The sequence below is a fragment of the Bombus bifarius genome, unplaced genomic scaffold, assembly GCF_011952205.1.
Source record: "Bombus bifarius isolate JDL3187 unplaced genomic scaffold, Bbif_JDL3187 scf7180000008014, whole genome shotgun sequence".
NCBI classification, from domain to species: Eukaryota; Metazoa; Arthropoda; class Insecta; order Hymenoptera; family Apidae; genus Bombus; species Bombus bifarius.
This window is the reverse complement of record NW_022884390.1, coordinates 1036431-1054667: the sequence shown is the minus strand read 5'-3', so window position 1 is coordinate 1054667 and position 18237 is coordinate 1036431. Positions and strand designations below refer to the sequence as shown.

General features: G+C 34.6%; 2 protein-coding genes across 3 annotated transcripts in view; one reads left to right on the top strand and one right to left on the bottom strand.

Annotated features, from left to right (window-relative positions):
• The window catches only part of LOC117207014 (ATP-binding cassette sub-family A member 5-like), a 33641-nt gene that overhangs the window by 12322 nt on the left and 3082 nt on the right, over window positions 1-18237 (top strand). The window contains exons 3-23 of one of the 2 annotated variants that reach the window (XM_033446813.1): window positions 1388-1685; window positions 6373-6494; window positions 12069-12242; window positions 12327-12508; window positions 12596-12800; window positions 12896-12971; window positions 13118-13271; window positions 13424-13610; window positions 13685-13828; window positions 13914-14064; window positions 14148-14221; window positions 14301-14753; window positions 14840-15189; window positions 15269-15675; window positions 15748-16008; window positions 16088-16355; window positions 16493-16667; window positions 16754-17090; window positions 17252-17526; window positions 17607-17753; window positions 17829-18208. In XM_033446813.1, coding sequence (XP_033302704.1) covers window positions 6402-6494; window positions 12069-12242; window positions 12327-12508; window positions 12596-12800; window positions 12896-12971; window positions 13118-13271; window positions 13424-13610; window positions 13685-13828; window positions 13914-14064; window positions 14148-14221; window positions 14301-14753; window positions 14840-15189; window positions 15269-15675; window positions 15748-16008; window positions 16088-16355; window positions 16493-16667; window positions 16754-17090; window positions 17252-17526; window positions 17607-17753; window positions 17829-18208 — 4493 coding nt within the window. In that variant the 5' untranslated portion in view covers window positions 1388-1685; window positions 6373-6401. Of the gene's footprint in view, window positions 1-1387; window positions 1686-6372; window positions 6495-12068; window positions 12243-12326; window positions 12509-12595; window positions 12801-12895; window positions 12972-13117; window positions 13272-13423; window positions 13611-13684; window positions 13829-13913; window positions 14065-14147; window positions 14222-14288; window positions 14754-14839; window positions 15190-15268; window positions 15676-15747; window positions 16009-16087; window positions 16356-16492; window positions 16668-16753; window positions 17091-17251; window positions 17527-17606; window positions 17754-17828; window positions 18209-18237 lie in introns of both variants that reach the window. The other variant, XM_033446812.1, reaches the window with a different exon arrangement.
• Window positions 9044-10816, bottom strand: LOC117207020 (tubulin polyglutamylase complex subunit 2). Its single transcript, XM_033446825.1, has 2 exons — window positions 10573-10816; window positions 9044-9894 (listed from the first exon to the last, which is right to left on the bottom strand). The coding sequence occupies exons 1-2, from the start codon at window positions 10814-10816 to the stop codon at window positions 9290-9292; spliced, it is 849 nt and encodes a 282-aa protein (XP_033302716.1). The 3' UTR covers window positions 9044-9289.

Here is an 18237-nt window from a genome sequence, read left to right as displayed (position 1 = left end):
ATTATTGACCAGTGTACAAGATATTTTATTCAATTTGCACAGGAATTTACAAAATGTAGCCATATTCTAAATGACTGATTTCTAATTCGAAAATGGATACAGTCGATGCATTTCCTGATGAATTGGCACGTTTGAATCATCCACCAAATGTGTATATCGATGTATATAGATTCTTATACAAGTAGCTATATCACTTTTCAGACATTTAATTCAACAGAACACGCATCTACGTTAACCATAGTGTAAACTCTAAACAGGTATATCGTATAACATGATTTCGATGAAGAGGAACTATTTTGGGATATACCAAGTCGACTGCGGATTTTCGTGCAATTATGCGAAATTTAAATATACGAAAATGCACAGAATGCATACATATAATATAAACAAATATATAAAATATTCACAATAGAATATTACTCCTTATAGTCTCATAATATATACATAAAACGAACTTCTATTTGAGTTCTACTTTTTCAAGTATAAACTTCTATAAAAATCCGGAATTTGCTAGTAAGAGGATCGAGCCCAGTTAGAATTGGACCATAGGCTCATTGTCCATAAAGCGTCGCTTCTCAGAAGCGTAAAACCGAATCTACACTGTTCCATTCTGGAGGAACTTTCATTCCTGGACGGAGACGAGGATGAGAGCAACGTTCATCCACAGTGTTGTTCCAAAGTGAAACAGTTTCGGCTTAAGCATAGTCTATTAGACGTGACGATACGTCTACGACGGTGTTCGATCTACGAGGCGTACATTAAGATACATTTTGTTGTTACAATATTAAAATAGCGAGCGACGAGGAACAAGTTTTCATCCTATATATCACTTCATATTAGATATTAGATATACTATATGTCACTTATAGCTGCAACGTACGCCTCGTTACTGACCATGTTAACGCCAGTCATCATGACGAAAACGCGTAACGACGAGAACGGTTCGTTGCTGTTTCGTGAACGGGTGCACATTACTTTACAATGAGCGTTGCATAGAAACGTACTGTTAGCATCAATGCGTCTAATACGCGTCTATGAAGCGTCACTTGGCGAACAGCAGGCCTCAGCCTACCGTTATATCTCTTATAATATTATCGATTTCGAAACTATACTCTTACGATAGAGACCACCTTGTTGAATTCCAACTGCAAGTAGTTATCGGTAAAATCATGTATGTATTTGATTGTTTCAGCCTGACGGCCTAGAAATTGGACTTGGTTTTACATAGTTTACAGAGACAAAACAAAACTACAAGTAAACTTATCTTCAAATATTTTCTCTTTATACAAATATTCAGCCCGCTACGCTTCATTTATCCGTTCGTTCCGTCATTTATTATCTATCTTATTAGTGCGATTATAAACCCAATGTGTTTGTTGAATTACAGCGAAGAGAAAATCACGGATAATCGGTGACGGGGACGAGGATGGCCAGGAGCAGCGGCATTACAAACGTATACCGGCGATGCACCGATTGCACCGTCGTCGTTCATCGCGATGCCGTTGTCGCAGCTTGTAGTACGTCCGCTCACGAGTCACGATCGATCGGAATCGGGTACGGTAGAAACGGCCACGACACTGCTACCTCTGACTACATCGACTATTCTGCTAATTTCGATCAGGGAGAGGGTACGGCCGATTAGAGTCGCCCTTTTCGATACAACTGTCCAGCAGCACGTGATTCACGTAAGTTCCACGCCCCCAACAAACTAATTCTTCTCTCCTCTTTGTTTGCTTTTTCATTTGTTGCGTCAGTCAGTCGGCTACGTGAGATTAATCTCTTCTTTCTGTTTAGCATTTCGGGATTTTTATTTGTTCCTTGTTGGTAGAAAGATATCGAACGACCCCATTCTTTTATTATCGAGTAGGGGGTTGTTAACGGATAAAGTCAATGGACTCTTTTTTAAGATACTTTATAGCAATCGAGGTTTGGATTTTTACGACCGAAATCTCATTAAGTCGTTACAAATGAAATGGTTGAATTCTTAGTAAAACTTGCAACGTTTATCGGGTCTTTTTTTCGAAATAGCAGTGTTCAGATTATGATTCAATATACAATGACTATTACAGGTGACAGTTCTAATTATTATATATATTATTATATATATTATTAAGTTCTAATTAAATACTTATACTTTGGTTAATTTGATAATTTCTCCTAGATATCTATCTCTTAGATCTTCTTTGTGGGAACAGATAATCTAATGTTAGGTGACGTCTTAAATCGATGGATAATTAGAAGTTGTAACTTTTATCCCAATATTTAGTTGTTTTTATAGCAGGATTTTTAAGAACGTTTTTGATTTTGCAGTTAGCTTTGTAGAGCGAAAAGGATCTAAAAATACAGTTCTGAAAGTGGCACAAAAATTGCTATCGATACCATGGCAATGTTCGGCCGTGAAAAAAACAGGTCTTTTGTTACGCAAACAAGTGTAAAGAAAGGGAATATTGATTTTTGCGAAGGTTTCACGATAAACGTGTCACCGTTTCGTTATCTATCGGTTAAATTAGATTCTAAATGCTTGGTTATCGGTTTTATTGCCAAGTATCGAAACTTTTATGATTCGAATTCTATGAATCATGTACGAGTATTTTTGTTTGTTATTGATGTAAACGTCTAACAGCTGCATAGTTACTTAATATACGATAAGCAACTAGTCGTCAGTCGTTCGTAGCTCGTACCATGGGACACGACTCAGAAAATTATTTAAAACATATATTCTTGGGAGAGTTCAACCGTAATTTCAGGTATCTATTTTTTCAATTTAATTCTTATCGTTTAATATTGTATTTTCACATCTCTTTTTAAATAATTTAGTTTCGTTCGATAATAACGATATGGTTCGTAAAAGTTACAAAGTATCAATAATATCTTGCATTTTAATAACTAGAATAGAATTTCCATTATGATGTTTGATAGGTAAAACACGCCTTTACTTAAATTCTATCTCTTTAGTCGTATCCATAAGAACATACATTTGCATAAAAATTTGATGATTCGCTGGTCTCGATTTATTCCGCTTGGATCTCGATTTATAACAATAAGCCCATGTTTGAAGATTTAAAAAGTTGCTACTTATCTTTCCATGAAGAAGTTTCCCGACTGCAATAAAGAAGAGTTCTTTGATACGGCCGGAAGTTCGATTTGCACGTAGAATGAAGTCAGTGTTACGCAACAGCCGCGTTGTGATGCGATGATAGAGAAAAGAATGCATGAAGAATTTCTTATCGGCTGTTTGCATCGTTGATTATCGTTGCGCATTAATTATAATCGTATCACATGTGATCTTGCAAATTGCCATCTTTTTCTCGTTACTTTATGTACAACATGGTGGCGTTATTCGTGTATGATTTTTCTAGTCAGATGGCAAAACTTGATATCTACGTAGCTATTTTAAAGTTTGTTTATCTGGTAGAAATCATGATATTTTTAATACTAAAATATCAGTTATTTTTCGGTAAAAATTGCCACTGAAAAGGATAATTTAATACTATTCCCAAAACACGCAGTGATATTTGTATCTTTATAAAAATCAATCCACTGAATGTTTAATAGCGAAAATAATTTTTATTAATTCGTTTTTTCCAACTCTATGAAGCTGGTTTGTCCAAACTTTTGGTCGTCACTATTCATCGATTCCCAGATTTAATTCATTTTTATGTAGAGACTACGTATGAACTAGTTCAAACATTATTAACATTAACTTTCTCTGCCCAAAGAGCGATAGTAAATAGATTCTGGAAAATATTCTCGGCCACCCACGTAGTCAATCTTCGCGTGGGGGAAATTGTACCACAAAAGTGTAGACAGTAATACTTTAAAAAGAGTAATTCAAAAAGACGTTCAATTAAATTACATTATATTTACAATTTTATAAATTTGCTCCACCCACAAAAAGATCCTGATACTTATGTGTCCTTTATTCTATACGATTAAATTAGCTCTAATATTATTGATCTCTTTTCTTATGATATTTCCATATATATATACACGCCAACAATAAAATATTGAAATGTCATTATATTAAATATTAAACACTGAAAGTATGTACTTAATAATTCATAGTCTCGTAATTTGGAATTAAAGTCAGTGTTGAAATTGAACTTCTTAATAAAGAAAGGCTTAATATACGTAATAGACTATATGTTGCAGAATGACATTATAAAATAAGAAAAATGTATTGTATAAATATAATAGAGGCAAAGGCTTATCAACTGATTCATTGGTATACCTTACTACCAGCGTATATCTATTGATTAATAGCAAAATTAAATCGTTTATAATTCGTGCAACAAGCCTTAAATTATGATTTTGAAAATTGGGTGAATTTTTTTTATGGGATTGATGCCTAAACTTACATCTTCTAAATGCCTATTGTCCAATTTTCATTAACATCTTATAATGCATAAAAGAAATATGATATAAAGGCATTCTAATATAAATGAATTTTCTATTATAAGATAGAATATAATACATACTTATAATACATTTATATATAAAGGTATAATACTCAAACATATTCTTCGATATACTTGGCCTTTACGCCTTTGATTCCTGCATCGAAGACGTAATAGCATATCTGCAAGATCACCAACTGCGTACGAATATTTTATCATCCATTATCAAATGCACGGACGAAGCACCGACGATGATCGCCAAATAAATCACGCGTTTAAATTCACGACTTTCGTCAGAGATAGATTTCCAAGATTCATATTCCATGTCCATATCTTCTATTTCCGATCCCACATATGTACCTAGTTATTCCAGTTGCACCTTTTACTTCCGGTTCTTCCTACATATTCTTATCGACTAACGAACCATATTTTCTTTTTTTTTCATAGGTCAATAATATGTATAGGAACTATGACGAAGACCTTGACATATTCGGTGGCATATTGCTCGCTCTTACACGCGCGAACGCTTAAATAGTGCAAACGACGAATTATCGACCACATCGCGGCTGTATCTGTGTAACTTAGGTGTACGTGGCACAGGCAGACGACTTTCCAACAAAGAGCTCCAACGTCGAAGTGAAAACTCTCGTCACGGCCGGAGGCCAATCATCGGCCAAACCGCCACTGCTGGATGTTAATCAATAAGAATCTTTCCCGCGGTTGGTTCGCCCGATACCGCGGAACTATAATTTCCTAATCTTTTTTGAGTCACGATTCTCTTTTCTAATAGCCAAATATTCTATGATATCTCTTTTGACACGACTAATGATCAGAGTGATGTAAATCAAGATTTTGAATAGTTGAATTTAATCACTATAAAACTATCATCCCCGTTAATTTAAATTATTACTTTCATTCTCTGCTGCGATATGTTTTCATGACTTGAAAGAATGCAATAAATTTGTTATGATAACAGATGGAGGAAATTATACATTAATAAATTGGAAGAATTCGCAGCAGTAAGAGGGCAAATCGCAACGTTTAAATTGTGTTTATTAAAAAAACAAGGAAAGGTATAGGTTTCATATTCAGAAGTTTTATATACAACAGTTCTATTCTGTTCTTCTTAAGCAGGTATAACATGTTGCGTTACGTTCCTTGAGTTATCAAAGATTAGAACTACATCATTAATAAAATATGGTAATATAGTTGTATTCAGGTAAATTCTAAAAACCTTCAGCTAAAAATAACCATAGCGACTCCTCAGAAAATATCCCGTTCCAGTTAATGGCTGGAACCTATCACGCGTTTTAAACAAATATTTTGTTTATCTGCGCTATCTCGACCGGTTGTTATTGATTCCATTTTATTGATTCTAGTAGCTAATAGATAATATATGTAAATTCATATTTTTAGAAATATTGGTAAAAAAAGTGAAATTCATGTGAGAAATGTCTTATATTCTAAATATTGTAATAAGTATTTCGTGTATTTCAAATTATTTATTTTTATCTATTTTCATGTGTCTGTATTTGGTATAAACGCATAAAGATCCACGATCTAGTAATTAGGGACATCGGTAACGTTGTAATAGGGCACGGAAAGACGATTGTGTTCTGATAGGATTTGTTCGAATTAGGGAGAGCATGGAAGGTTTAAAGACGTTTGATTGGATCAGGGAATCGGATGAATTGATTTATGATTAAAGAGGTCGTTAATAATGAATGATCAATGGAATGGAAGTTATAATAGAATAGAAAAAATCTATGGAAAGTAGCATGTTTTAGAGGTTTGAATAAAATCGTAGGATTTAGGTAGAGACATGAGCGTTGGCAGGATCGTAATGCAGTACTACAAATATCGTTAAGACAAACTAAAGCACGCTTGAACCAAGCTGTCGTGTTAATTAGTTTAAACAGGCCCATGTGTTCTTCTCTTTGAAACCCGATTCATTTGTTTCTCGTTTCTGTTGCAGAAATCAGAAAGACAAGTACATCTCGCAGAATGGACATGTGCGGGGTCTACTTGTCTCAGCTGCGAGCGATGCTCGTGAGGAATATCCTGTTGAAGAAGCGCGAGAAGCGGAAGACTACGGCGGTACGTTAATTATAAAGCAATTAACGCTTAAAAAATTGATTTAACAAGGTTTAACATCCTTTATGATGAGCGATCCTTGAAACTGAACAAAATATGTACTCTTATATAGTGGGTCATGAAAATATTTGATCGCTTGATAAGATTTTTTAAATATATTATGTATACTACACAGAAGATCTTGTATAGTGTATGAATCATGATCACATTGATAATATTTGAAACAAATATTATTAAATATTATTTATTGTAAACTAGCCATTGATGCTATACAACTTAAAAGATCTTTTCACATGACCAACAGTTTATAAGTAATTCAAGTAGTGGAGTTAGATGACTTACCCTGTATATTTCCACATTGGTTTGAAATTCTATCATTGTAATCATGATATCATGATCATGTAATCGTGATGTCTCGTTACTCTGCTAATGAAATTGAAAAGTCTTGTGTAACGCACATATTATACTCATAAAAATACTAATACAAATACTTTCATGAATTACTGTATATTTGCTAGAGGATTTGATTGTTTTATTTATCGAATTCTTTATAGAACTTTCATTAAGATCGCTGTGGAATCAATCTTATCAAAATTTATATACATAATATAATTTTCTCTATAGAGTTAATTGTATCATAATTTATAATATGTGATTTACCAATTTAAATAGTTTATAATATGTGAATTACCAATGGCGAATATTCAGTGAAATATCTCAGGATAGAAACGACAAAACCGCAAATCATTCATTGAAATTGCTATTTTTATGTAATTAAATATCGTTGCGCAGCTGTTTGACCTCATTTTAAAGTTTCTGTGGAACCCTTCAAGTTTGCATTGAACGTGTCGGCATACATTGCGTTAACGAGAAACTATGCGCTAATATTTCACTGATTGTCGATGGACGGGCAATCTGACTCAAACAATCATGCAAAAGGAATACACGATCGCGGTTTCATAGGATTTTTATGTGACCGTCTTAACTGTTTTATGGCACAAGGCGTCTTAATCGAATAGTGGTTCGCGTTGGGAGGCCAGGGCTAAGTATAGATACAAATACTTATTTTATGTATAAATCGATTTTCTCTACCTCTAACGAGCTATATTTAGGTTCGCCTTTCCTCTCTTGTCTTCGATCTGCCCTTTATCTTAACAAGTCAACGCAGAAGTTTTGACGAACAGCGTAATACACGACCATACCCGAAAGAAGACATTCTATTAATACGGAACTCGAAGAAGAAAAGATCAAATATCACGATAATTAAATAAAATGAAACTTATTAAGAATTTCAGCGTCAACCCTTTAATACAGACCACCTGAACCGTTTATGAAACTTCATACGTGCATTTCTTCTAAGCAAAATTCTAATTTTCTTCAAGAAACCTTCAAACGTTTCAATTAAAAATGGACTGTATAATATAGTAGAAACTTCCATAAATGCCACAGAATTTTTTCAGATTGTTCGAAAGCCTAGAACAGATAAAAAGAGCTTGGCGTGAACAGTTTGCTCAACAGATTGCCCAAAATATGAAAATATGCTTGTTATGTACGGAGAACTAACGTAGAAATCAACATAACATTTGTAGACTGGACATAAATTCGAATTGGTAATTTCAACATTTGAAACGATCATTTATTTGCCGACCAAAATATTTTTGGAAACAATACCTGGGAGAGCTAGTTAAAAAAACGAAGATTTATACGTGAACGGATCGGCGGATTCGATGAATAGCATTGCTAGGGGATAAATCGAATATGCGATAGAAGAAGAACCGGAAGACGGAGGGAGAAAGAAGGAAAAGAGAGAAAATGTTGGATGCCAGTAAAGCTGCAATCCGAATTCACTGGCCACAATCGAGAGAAAGATGCGCGGATAGTTTCCATGGACGGCGACGAAGTGACCGCGTCCCGTGGACGTCCACGTTTGCCAACGGGGGAGGGCGTATTGCCAATTCGTTTCATTCGGTGTTTTTGCGTTAGCTTCGTGCCAACTAAGCCAAGGGTCGCCGTGGACGCCTACAAAATAGACGAAAAGGAGAAAAGTATACAATTTTCTGTCTTTATTGATATCTTTTTCTTAATCTTCCTCGATTGCTTTTGAGCAATAGATCAGAACAAAGCGCAGTGCCCACTTCATTTCATTGACTCACGTGACTAAGGATAGCGCTAAAATATTGAAGCATCGCATGATCTCAAGTTCTCAAAATAAACCTACTCATCCGAATGGTTTCGTCGTTTGCCTGGCCAATTTCAACAGAAAGGGAAAAGAGTATATTATTTCTACTGATTGCTTTATGCGATGGAATAAGTTTTTTTGAGAATGTAAATGGTGGTTGGATGAAGAGGATATTGTTTGGAGAAAGGAAATATGGTATTATGATGGTAGGGGTTAGAGAGAATTTATTGCTACGAGAACTGTGGGTGGTAGAGATATTGGATTATAGGAGAATTTTGGAGAGTTTCGTTGCACCTTACCAGCGGATTCTTTGAGAGAGAAAGATAATTATTACTCGAATCGTACTATGGGTAAAATACATTAAACACTGAAATTCAATAGAGTTGTATTAGTCTTCTACTGCCAATATTTATTTCTTTATATAATTATATAGCAGGCTTCTATTCTATCATAGCAATACAAATATAATTATGTAAGGTTTCATCCGCAAAGTACAACAAGATCTTTCATTAGAACAGATTCCACTAAACTTGAATATCAATTTTATCTACTTGGGAACTTCATTTTGCTGTAGAGATTCCAATAACTACTACCAGATAACACCAAAAGATCATACAAATTACTTTTTCTTGGAGCTCTTCTGCTTTCCTTCCTTCCCTTTAAAAATTGCTGGATCGATAACATTTATGGGCCCGTTATTCCATATGGTAGTAGAGATGGTCTCCGTGGGCTCAACAGCGGAAGGAAGTAGATGAGGACCAATGAGAAAGTAGACTTGCTCGACCCATGGAGGCAGAGACAAACCAGACACGCAACACTGCCACAATGGCAAACCCAAATGGACCAGCATCATACGGAAATACACGGTGAAATTATTTGCCAAATGATACCATCTATTAGTATCTTCTCGATGCAACCAGATTGTTGGTGATTCTTCCTCATGTTTCATGCGGTATAATAAATAAACTTTGGCCATTCCGCTCTCTGGGAAGCATCTTGCGATTTCAAACATCTTGCAACCATGGTCATTTCCTTGCAAATTAATTGAATTTGGATTCTCAAGGTCAGTTATGCTATTGGAAGTAACTTCATTATCTGGCTTATGAGTGTCGGTGTCGAGTTCTTGCTTGGTGGAATCTGTTTGATGATCTTTGGGATTGTTTGCGTAGCGCTTTAGAGAGGAAAGCGTGCCAATTTCCATACGTCCTACAGGAAATTCTTCACCTGTGTAAAGAAGATGTATCGTGAGAACAATTTGAGAATAATAATTAATAACCATGTAGTTGTTTTCATTCAATGTGGGATCTCTAATTTAATTGCATTTTTTATGTATACGATCTATTATAATATCTGAAAATATCCATAGATATGAATATGTAAATACAATATTAAATAACTGCTTTCGATTGTATGACTTCGGTAATGAAAGTAATTAACATCTGTAGCCCTTCAAGCTGCCTATCAATTATTTCAACCATGAATTATTAATCATTATGTATTTGATATTCATTCTGAATAATAGGGCTGAATATTTTTAATCTAGCCAGAATTAATAGCTACTTTTATTCTTTTAAAACGATCGAAATTTTTATTTTTAGCAAGAAAACAAAAACAATTTTCTGGAAAGAAAAGCGAAAAAAGGGTAATTTTCGTTGAAACAACACAGAATTATATAAGGATAATTGTTTTGAGGAGAAATGGAGTAAATAGAAGATAAGATCCGAGAAACCATAGCTACACAGCAAGAAACTATAGATGCAAGAATATATATATATATTAAAACAGTGGAAATGACAATGTCAAATAACCACTAGTAATGTACGGGATCAGAAGGAATAGTTGCGAATGAAAGTCACTAAAGAGCATCATGAAAATGCGTGGACAATTTTAGGAGGGCCTTACCTGCTATCTCGAGGTTCCACTGAAGCAGGAAACCGTCGATTGCAGCGTAGAAGTTTCTAACGTTCTCCGGCAGCGTAACACAATGACGTTGCTCCCAGTTGGTAATGGCCATAGTCTCACATCCGTTTCTACGGTCGACTCGTACATTTTTTACGTATGGGAAACTCTCGAGAATCTTCACTACACCCAACGTGAGATTCTCGTAAAAGGAATCCTCCGTTACGATATCAACGAAGAACGACATCTAATTATGTATATGTATTTTTTAATTTGTCCACCAAGAAATTCCAAGCGATGAAAAATAATTTTGAAGGAATATTATCCAATTGGATTAGGTTGATATTTAATAATCTAGAGTACCGTGTTTCTTTAAATAATGGAAATTTTTAATTTCGATAAAGTTTAGGATATATCTAAAATTATGTAAAATAAATTTACGAATATTTGAAAAAGGTACGAGTTAAATTTCACTAAAATCGATTATCTTTTATCAGAAAGAAGAAATTTCCGAAATTTCCAATTTTAGAATTTTTAAACCAAAAATATTTCCAATAAAATGATAATTAATTATTTATGTAAGAATTATCAAACGTGCCTACAATAAAGGCAATTTCAACTTTAAAAAATCCGGAAATTAGAACCAATCCAATTGTTCTAGAATAACTTTTCCAGTCTATTTTACTTTATTGCCATGCGCCGTTATTTCTTGTTTTCTTATTAAATTAATTGTTTGGCGAACAAGAATTTGTGATATAGAAAGAAAATCGTAAATTGTTTATGAATGGCCGTAAAACTGTAAATCCAGAATAATCGTGCTGATGAATCGAACTAGCCTGGTCCGTTGTTGATCGTCATGGTGACGGAATACGAAAGCGAATCAGCATATCCACTTTTCCCTTATTCAAACGGACCGACAAGGGGTTGTATCGAACGCTTGCGCAGGTTTACGTTGCACGACAGGTGTAGGAGAAGAGGGTGCAGGTAGAATAATTATTATGCACGCACGGGGGAGGTACTTTCCAGAAGCTATCGTGTATACTACCTTCGCAACCCTATTCAATCGAAATCGTCGTGTACGATTTTTAACGTATGCATTATTAACCATAGGCGAGAGGAAACAGCTGCTGATGGTGACCGAGGGTCAGTTAAAAAGTTATCGATGTCTAGTATTAAAAATGTTTGTCTATTTGTTTCATATTATTTTCTAAAAACTCATATTATTTCTTTTCCTTCTTTTTTCGTGTAGCTAATTGCTCTCCTTTGCAGTCCTTCTAGTCCCTTTTACATTGGACAACTCATCATCATAAATCATTTGATACAGTTTGCCTGAACACGTTTCTGAAATATCATAAAATTCAATTTCTTATAAAATTTGTTCTTTCAGATAAATAAATTTTTAATCTGATATGATTTCTGTATTATTATAAAAGCAGATAATGAAGCAAGGTGTAGAAATCTTGATATGGTTTTTAATGATTTTTTTGTATTATTTACAGGAGATTTTCCTCCCCCTTTGCACCCTAGGTGTATTGATAGTGGTAAAAGTTTTGCCACCAAATCCAAACTATCCCGCAATGACGACGCAGAGGCAGGAGGGTGGTATATTCGAGACGTTCAATGGCTACAGGAACAACACAATAGCCGTTGTTCCAAACTCAACAGAAACTTTGGTACATGTTCCCGTCATTAAGACATTATAATCTGCCATACACTACAAACATGTAACCGTCTTTACGATATTATCCTTGTTTCAGACTTTTTTAAATTCGATGAATGCCCTGTGGGCATCAATGTGGGATTATCCTGGCAAACTTCCCTTAAATTTCATGGTGTTCGATACAAAGGATGATCTGCAAGCAGCGTATTGGAGAGACCCATATAGCGTACCTTTAGCAGTAATCTTCGAGGATTCTCAACCCATATCTCAGCGTCTCTCGTAATATTTAAAAACACTTAATAGAAGTAATCAGCTAAAAAAGCAAAAATCGAAGACGTTTAACCGTTATGTCGCAATTTGTACTAGATACGAGATAAGAACTAATCCATCATATACGAATCCACCTTCGCCAACTGAATTGTATTCCGCGCCAGTTACTTGCCGAAAGGATACGAGCCATTGGCTGGGAGGTGTATTGTCGATGGAGACTGGTGGATCATGTCCTGCGAATAACTATTTGCACTCAGGTTTCCTAGCATTACAAATGATAATGGATATCACAAAGATAAGAGTATGTTTTGTGCTGCTTATGTTAATAATCTTGTAATATAATAATGAAAATTTTATTATATACATCTATTGATTCTGTATATTGACAATTTGTAGCTAGACACAGGGAATACAGATGTAACTGTACCGGATGTTAAGCTAGAAATGTTCCCTAAAGAAGCTTTCACCGCAAGTAAAAATATAGAATATTTAATTATGGGTGATCCCTAATTAGTATATTAAATTCTTGTCTATAAGAACAAGACATATGATTTAGGATTTAAATTAATAATTAATGTGTCTTTTATGGGTACATTTCTAAGGATATTTTTTATTTAGACTGGATGCTGGCCTTGAGAGTTGTTATACCTCTTTTTATGGTCCTCTCTCTTTCACAATTCGTCACTTATCTTCTGATCCTAATAGTCGGCGAAAAGGAGAAAAAGATCAAGGAAGGAATGAAGATAATGGGCCTAAAGGATTCGATTTTCTGGTAGGTAAATCTTATTTGAAAATCAACGAGTAGATTGTGCTTCACTTCAAATATTAACATATACTAAATGATGTATGAATTATGTCGCACAAAAAAGATATATTAGAAGAACAAAATTCAGATTTCGAAAAATGAAAAAATTTTCATTACAGGTTATCATGGTTCATTATCTACAGCGTTTTTGTCTTATTACTCTCTGCCGTCGCAGTAATACTACTTTTCACACTACAAATGTTTCAACACACACACTTTTTACCGATATTCCTTTTAGTAGTGCTCTACAGTTTTTCCATAATCATGTTCGCTTTTATGATAACACCTTTCTTCGACACGTCACGAGTAAGTATTTCATTGATGCTATTCTACTCTTAGTGCGTTCTTTATTAAATTATTTATAACTATTTTCTTATCAGACTGCCGGTGTACTAGGCAATTTTGCAGTCACGATAATGAGCTTAATGTATTTTATCCAAGTCTTTGTGAATGACTCTAGTTCAGTTCCGTTTTGGTTAGTCTCTCTTCTTAGTCCAACAGGCGTTGCTTTGGCTATGGATAAGGTTTGTATTACAGTGTACAATAATATACTAGAACAATGAAGAATGGGCAATTCTATAAATAAAAACGATGTGTATCTTTTCCTAGGCTCTTGTATTAGATCTACAAGGAGAAGGAGTTAACTTTGACAATCTTTGGTCAGGTCCTGGTATACCATTTGGAGGAAGTCTTATTATGATGACTTTAGACATAATTCTCTATGCTTGCTTAGCTTATTATTTTGACTGCGTCATTCCAAGTACGCTTCTTAAAATACGTGTTATCATACTCATTATATTATTGATAAATAGTGAATAATCAAATATTATATATTTAATTTAGGTGAATACGGGACAAAGAGAACTCCTTGGTTTTGCTTCACGCCTGAGTTTTGGTGTCAAAGAAAAGCTCCACGGGTGAGTATCATTAACAATAATTTAAAGTGTTGAATATGAAAGAAAATAGAAAAATATATATTCACAGTCGTATTTGCAGGTACCATCATCAAATGGTGAATCAAATTCTTTTATTCCTGGTGAAGAGACTAATCGTGACGTTGAACCTGTGGTGCGCGAGATGAAGGGTCGTGAAGCTATTAGAATAGTCGATCTTTACAAGTCCTACCAAAAATGTCGTAAGCCAGAAATTAAAGCCGTAAATGGCATCAATTTAACGATTTACGAGGGACAAATCACAGCGATACTTGGACACAACGGAGCTGGAAAAACAAGTCTCTTCAATATTTTAACTGGCCTGACCGCACCTACTGCTGGCACTGCCTTGATATTTGGTTATGACGTTCGAGATTCCAATGATATGCAGATGATTAGAAGCATGACTGGCGTTTGTCCACAACATGATATCCTTTTTGATCTTCTCACACCTCGCGAACACCTAGAATTTTTCGCTGCTGTACGTGGTATCCCAAAATCGATGATTGAACATGAGGTAATGTAATGTATAGTGAACAAGTCGCATAAAATTTTTTACATACATTTTGAATAAAAAGGATTGTCGTGTATGATTACTTTTAGGTGAAAAAAACTTTAAAAGACATCGATTTAACTGAAAAAGCAAATACTTTTGCGAAATACTTGAGTGGAGGACAAAAAAGGAAATTGTCTGTAGGTATCGCCATTATCGGTGATCCGAAGATTATTATCCTGGATGAACCTACAGCTGGGGTTGATCCCTACTCCAGAAGACAGATGTGGTCTTTCTTACAATCTAGACGTCATGGAAAAGTGATTCTATTGACTACTCATTTTATGGATGAGGCGGATATATTAGCAGATAGGAAAGCAGTTATTAGTAAAGGAAAGCTGAGATGCTGTGGCAGTTCTTTGTTCTTAAAAAATAAATTTGGTATTGGATATCACTTAACGTACGTTGGTTATTTCTTAAATAACGAAAAGCAGAGATAAAGCATGTTTAATAAAAACATATTTGTGAATGTATAACAGGTTAGTACTTGAAGGAAATGCAAGAGAACACGCCATTACCAGATTAGTAACGTGTCATGTCTCAAAAGCGGAAAAAGCAAGACGTCATGGGCGTGAACTGAGCTTTATTTTACCTCATAATTCAGTAGAAAACTTCGCACCACTTTTCTCAGCTATAGAACACGAAATTAAAACCCGATCGAGTAGATTAGGTATTAGCAGCTATGGAGTATCAATGACTACTTTAGAAGAAGTATTTCTGCATTTAGAAAAGGATGAAGGCCCTGAATACACAATGGATAATTTATCAAAAAAGATGGTGCGCAATCGTGCATTAAGCAGATCTTTATCGTTGCAATCTAAGAGTACTTCTTATCAGAGTTTGCAGAATGAAGGTGTCACTGTTCAGAATGATGGTCAAGCAAAAGGTACATTCAATTCAATATTTAAAAACTGTTATAAAGTTCATAATTTATAAATTTTATTGTATTTTACTATAGAGGCAGGAGATTTGCCGGATGGCGTCCATAGTGATAGAAATCCTCCTGTTCTTGGCCTTGGACTAGACCCCATAAAAGTTCGGCCTAATTTCCTCCAAACCTTGTACGCTATGCTTCGCCTAAGGATACTTAGACTCATCAGGAACATTCAGTTATTGTACTTCACTATCTTCGCGCCTCTTCTTCTAGTAGTCGTTGGCCTCCATTTAAATAGCATTGAAACAGTTGAAATCAAAATGCAATCTCTTACATTGAATACTGGTATGTTTTAAAATAATTACATTTTTATGAATTTAGAAAATTTAGTGTCTACTTTAGTCTACCGTTTTTTCTTTTACAGATACTTATGGAAATGAGACTAAACTTTTGTACGCGAATAATACCGACCATGATATCACAAATTTAATCGATGGAATAAATCAAGATGTGAAGTACATTGAAGAGTATTACGGGAATTTTGCAAATTTGTTAAAAATCGCACCGCATATGTCTGCTTTCAATATCAATGAATATAGTCTGTCCAGGATCAATTTGACTGTCGCATATAATGATACCATGCAACATTCCCTACCAATTTTAATAAACTTGTTATCAAACACTTATTACAGGTACAGTCAATAATTTATTAATAATTTAAATTTAATTAAATAAAATAAAATTAATTATTAATAATTTAATTTAATTAAAAATTAAATCGTAGATTTAAATAACCACGTATAAAATTCATTTATTTTATTCCAATTAGATTACTCTCAAATGAAAACAATTTAAAACCGATTGAAGTTAAGACACATCCTTTCCAACAAACTTCTCAGCCACAGGGATTCAATATTGGCACAGCGAGTACCGCACTGTTTATTGGAATGAATTTTGTATTGTTGCCAATAACTTTAGTTGTGGACGTGGTCTATGATCGTGAAGTAAGTCTTGTTTTTATTAATGACATTTTTTAAATAAATGCTTGCTATTTAAAAGCAATACTCCTTATGGTATCTGTTATTTTCAGATAAAAGCGAAGAATCAGCTTCGTGTGAATGGTCTGTCATTTTCGATGTACTTTCTGACGTACTTTATTGTACTTGTCGGCCTGATGTTTTTCATCTGTTTATGTATTCTTGGCATCATATTTCTCTTTGACGTGCCTTCGCTTCAAGAAGTACCAGCGCTCATCACCCTAGCCGGTCTTTTCATGCTTTATTGCCCATCATCCATTCTATTCTCTACGTGTTTGAGTTACATCTTTGACAAGATGGATTCCGCTCAAAGCATTTTGCCCAATATTGCAACTTTCATTGGACTTATACCGTTTATACTAGTCACGATTCTTGACATGCTGGGTCTTAGTAAGTTATACATTCAATTTAACACTTCAGAGATTAAATTGTTTAGATATCGCTCCCAATTTTTATTAAGACTTTTATGTATAAATGAATATGAAAATAATGAAATACATTTGTTTAAATATTACAATTTATTACCACGGATTAATTAAAAATCTTCTTAGGTGGAACAGCAGCGTTTGTTTTACACGTAATTTTTTCTCTACTGAACACATTGTACGTACCATATGCTGCAGTGTATTATGTAGAAAGAGTACATCTAATGTGCTCTATCAATGCTGCTTGCCATCATCTGACTATGTCTGATTATTTAACCACGGAGATCATTCTAATGGCCTTTGGCGTGCTTCTGCATTGTCCGGTGTGGTTCTTCGTGCTTTTACTGTTGGACATTAAAAAGAGTGGTGGCAATGTTAGTGATGTATTAAAGTATTTCCTGGTTAGTGTATAATTGATATAATGGGTTGAAAATTGAAATATAAAACTGTTCCATTAAAAAATATTTCTTGTCATTTCTAGCGTAATGGCGGTTCAATTGGTGAAGAAATAATGGAGAACTCTGATATTGGAGAACATGAAGATGCAGACGTTAAAGCAGAAAAACAAAAAGTTTTTAATCTCATTACTTCATCTGCCGTTCAAGAACCACCTGTAGTTCTAGTACAGGTATTATTTTATTATATATTATTTTCATTATTATAATGTATTCATATTATACAACTAAAGTTAAATATTTATTAGAACTTGAGAAAGGAGTACCGACAGCAGGATACAGGTTCATGTAGTTGCTGTTCAAAACAAGATGAAGAAGCTAGCCAAATACAACGAAAAGTTGCTGTAAGGAATCTTTCGTTAGCGGTTGAGCCAGGAGAAGTGTTCGGTTTGCTGGGCCACAATGGTGCTGGAAAAACGACGACAATGAAGATTATCATAGCTGAAGAAGCGGCCACTCGAGGCAGAGTACAGATCGGTGGTCATAATATTAATTCAAGTATGACAGAAGCTTTCAAACAAATGGGATACTGTCCCCAACATGATGCTCAATGGAAGAATATTACCGTTAGGGAACATTTAGAATCTTACGCCGCGATTCGTGGTGTACCATGGAGTGATATTGGCAGGTAATTAATTCGACCCATTCGAATATCTG

Bases quoted from the DNA above. Each gene is read 5' to 3' on its own strand.
- LOC117207020 (XM_033446825.1), bottom strand. From the start codon at position 10,816: ATGTCGTTCTTCGTTGATATCGTAACGGAGGATTCCTTTTACGAGAAT. The intron at 9,895-10,572 runs GTAAGGCCCTCC...TTCTTTACACAG, and splicing joins GTGGAACCTCGAGATAGCAG to GTGAAGAATTTCCTGTAGGA.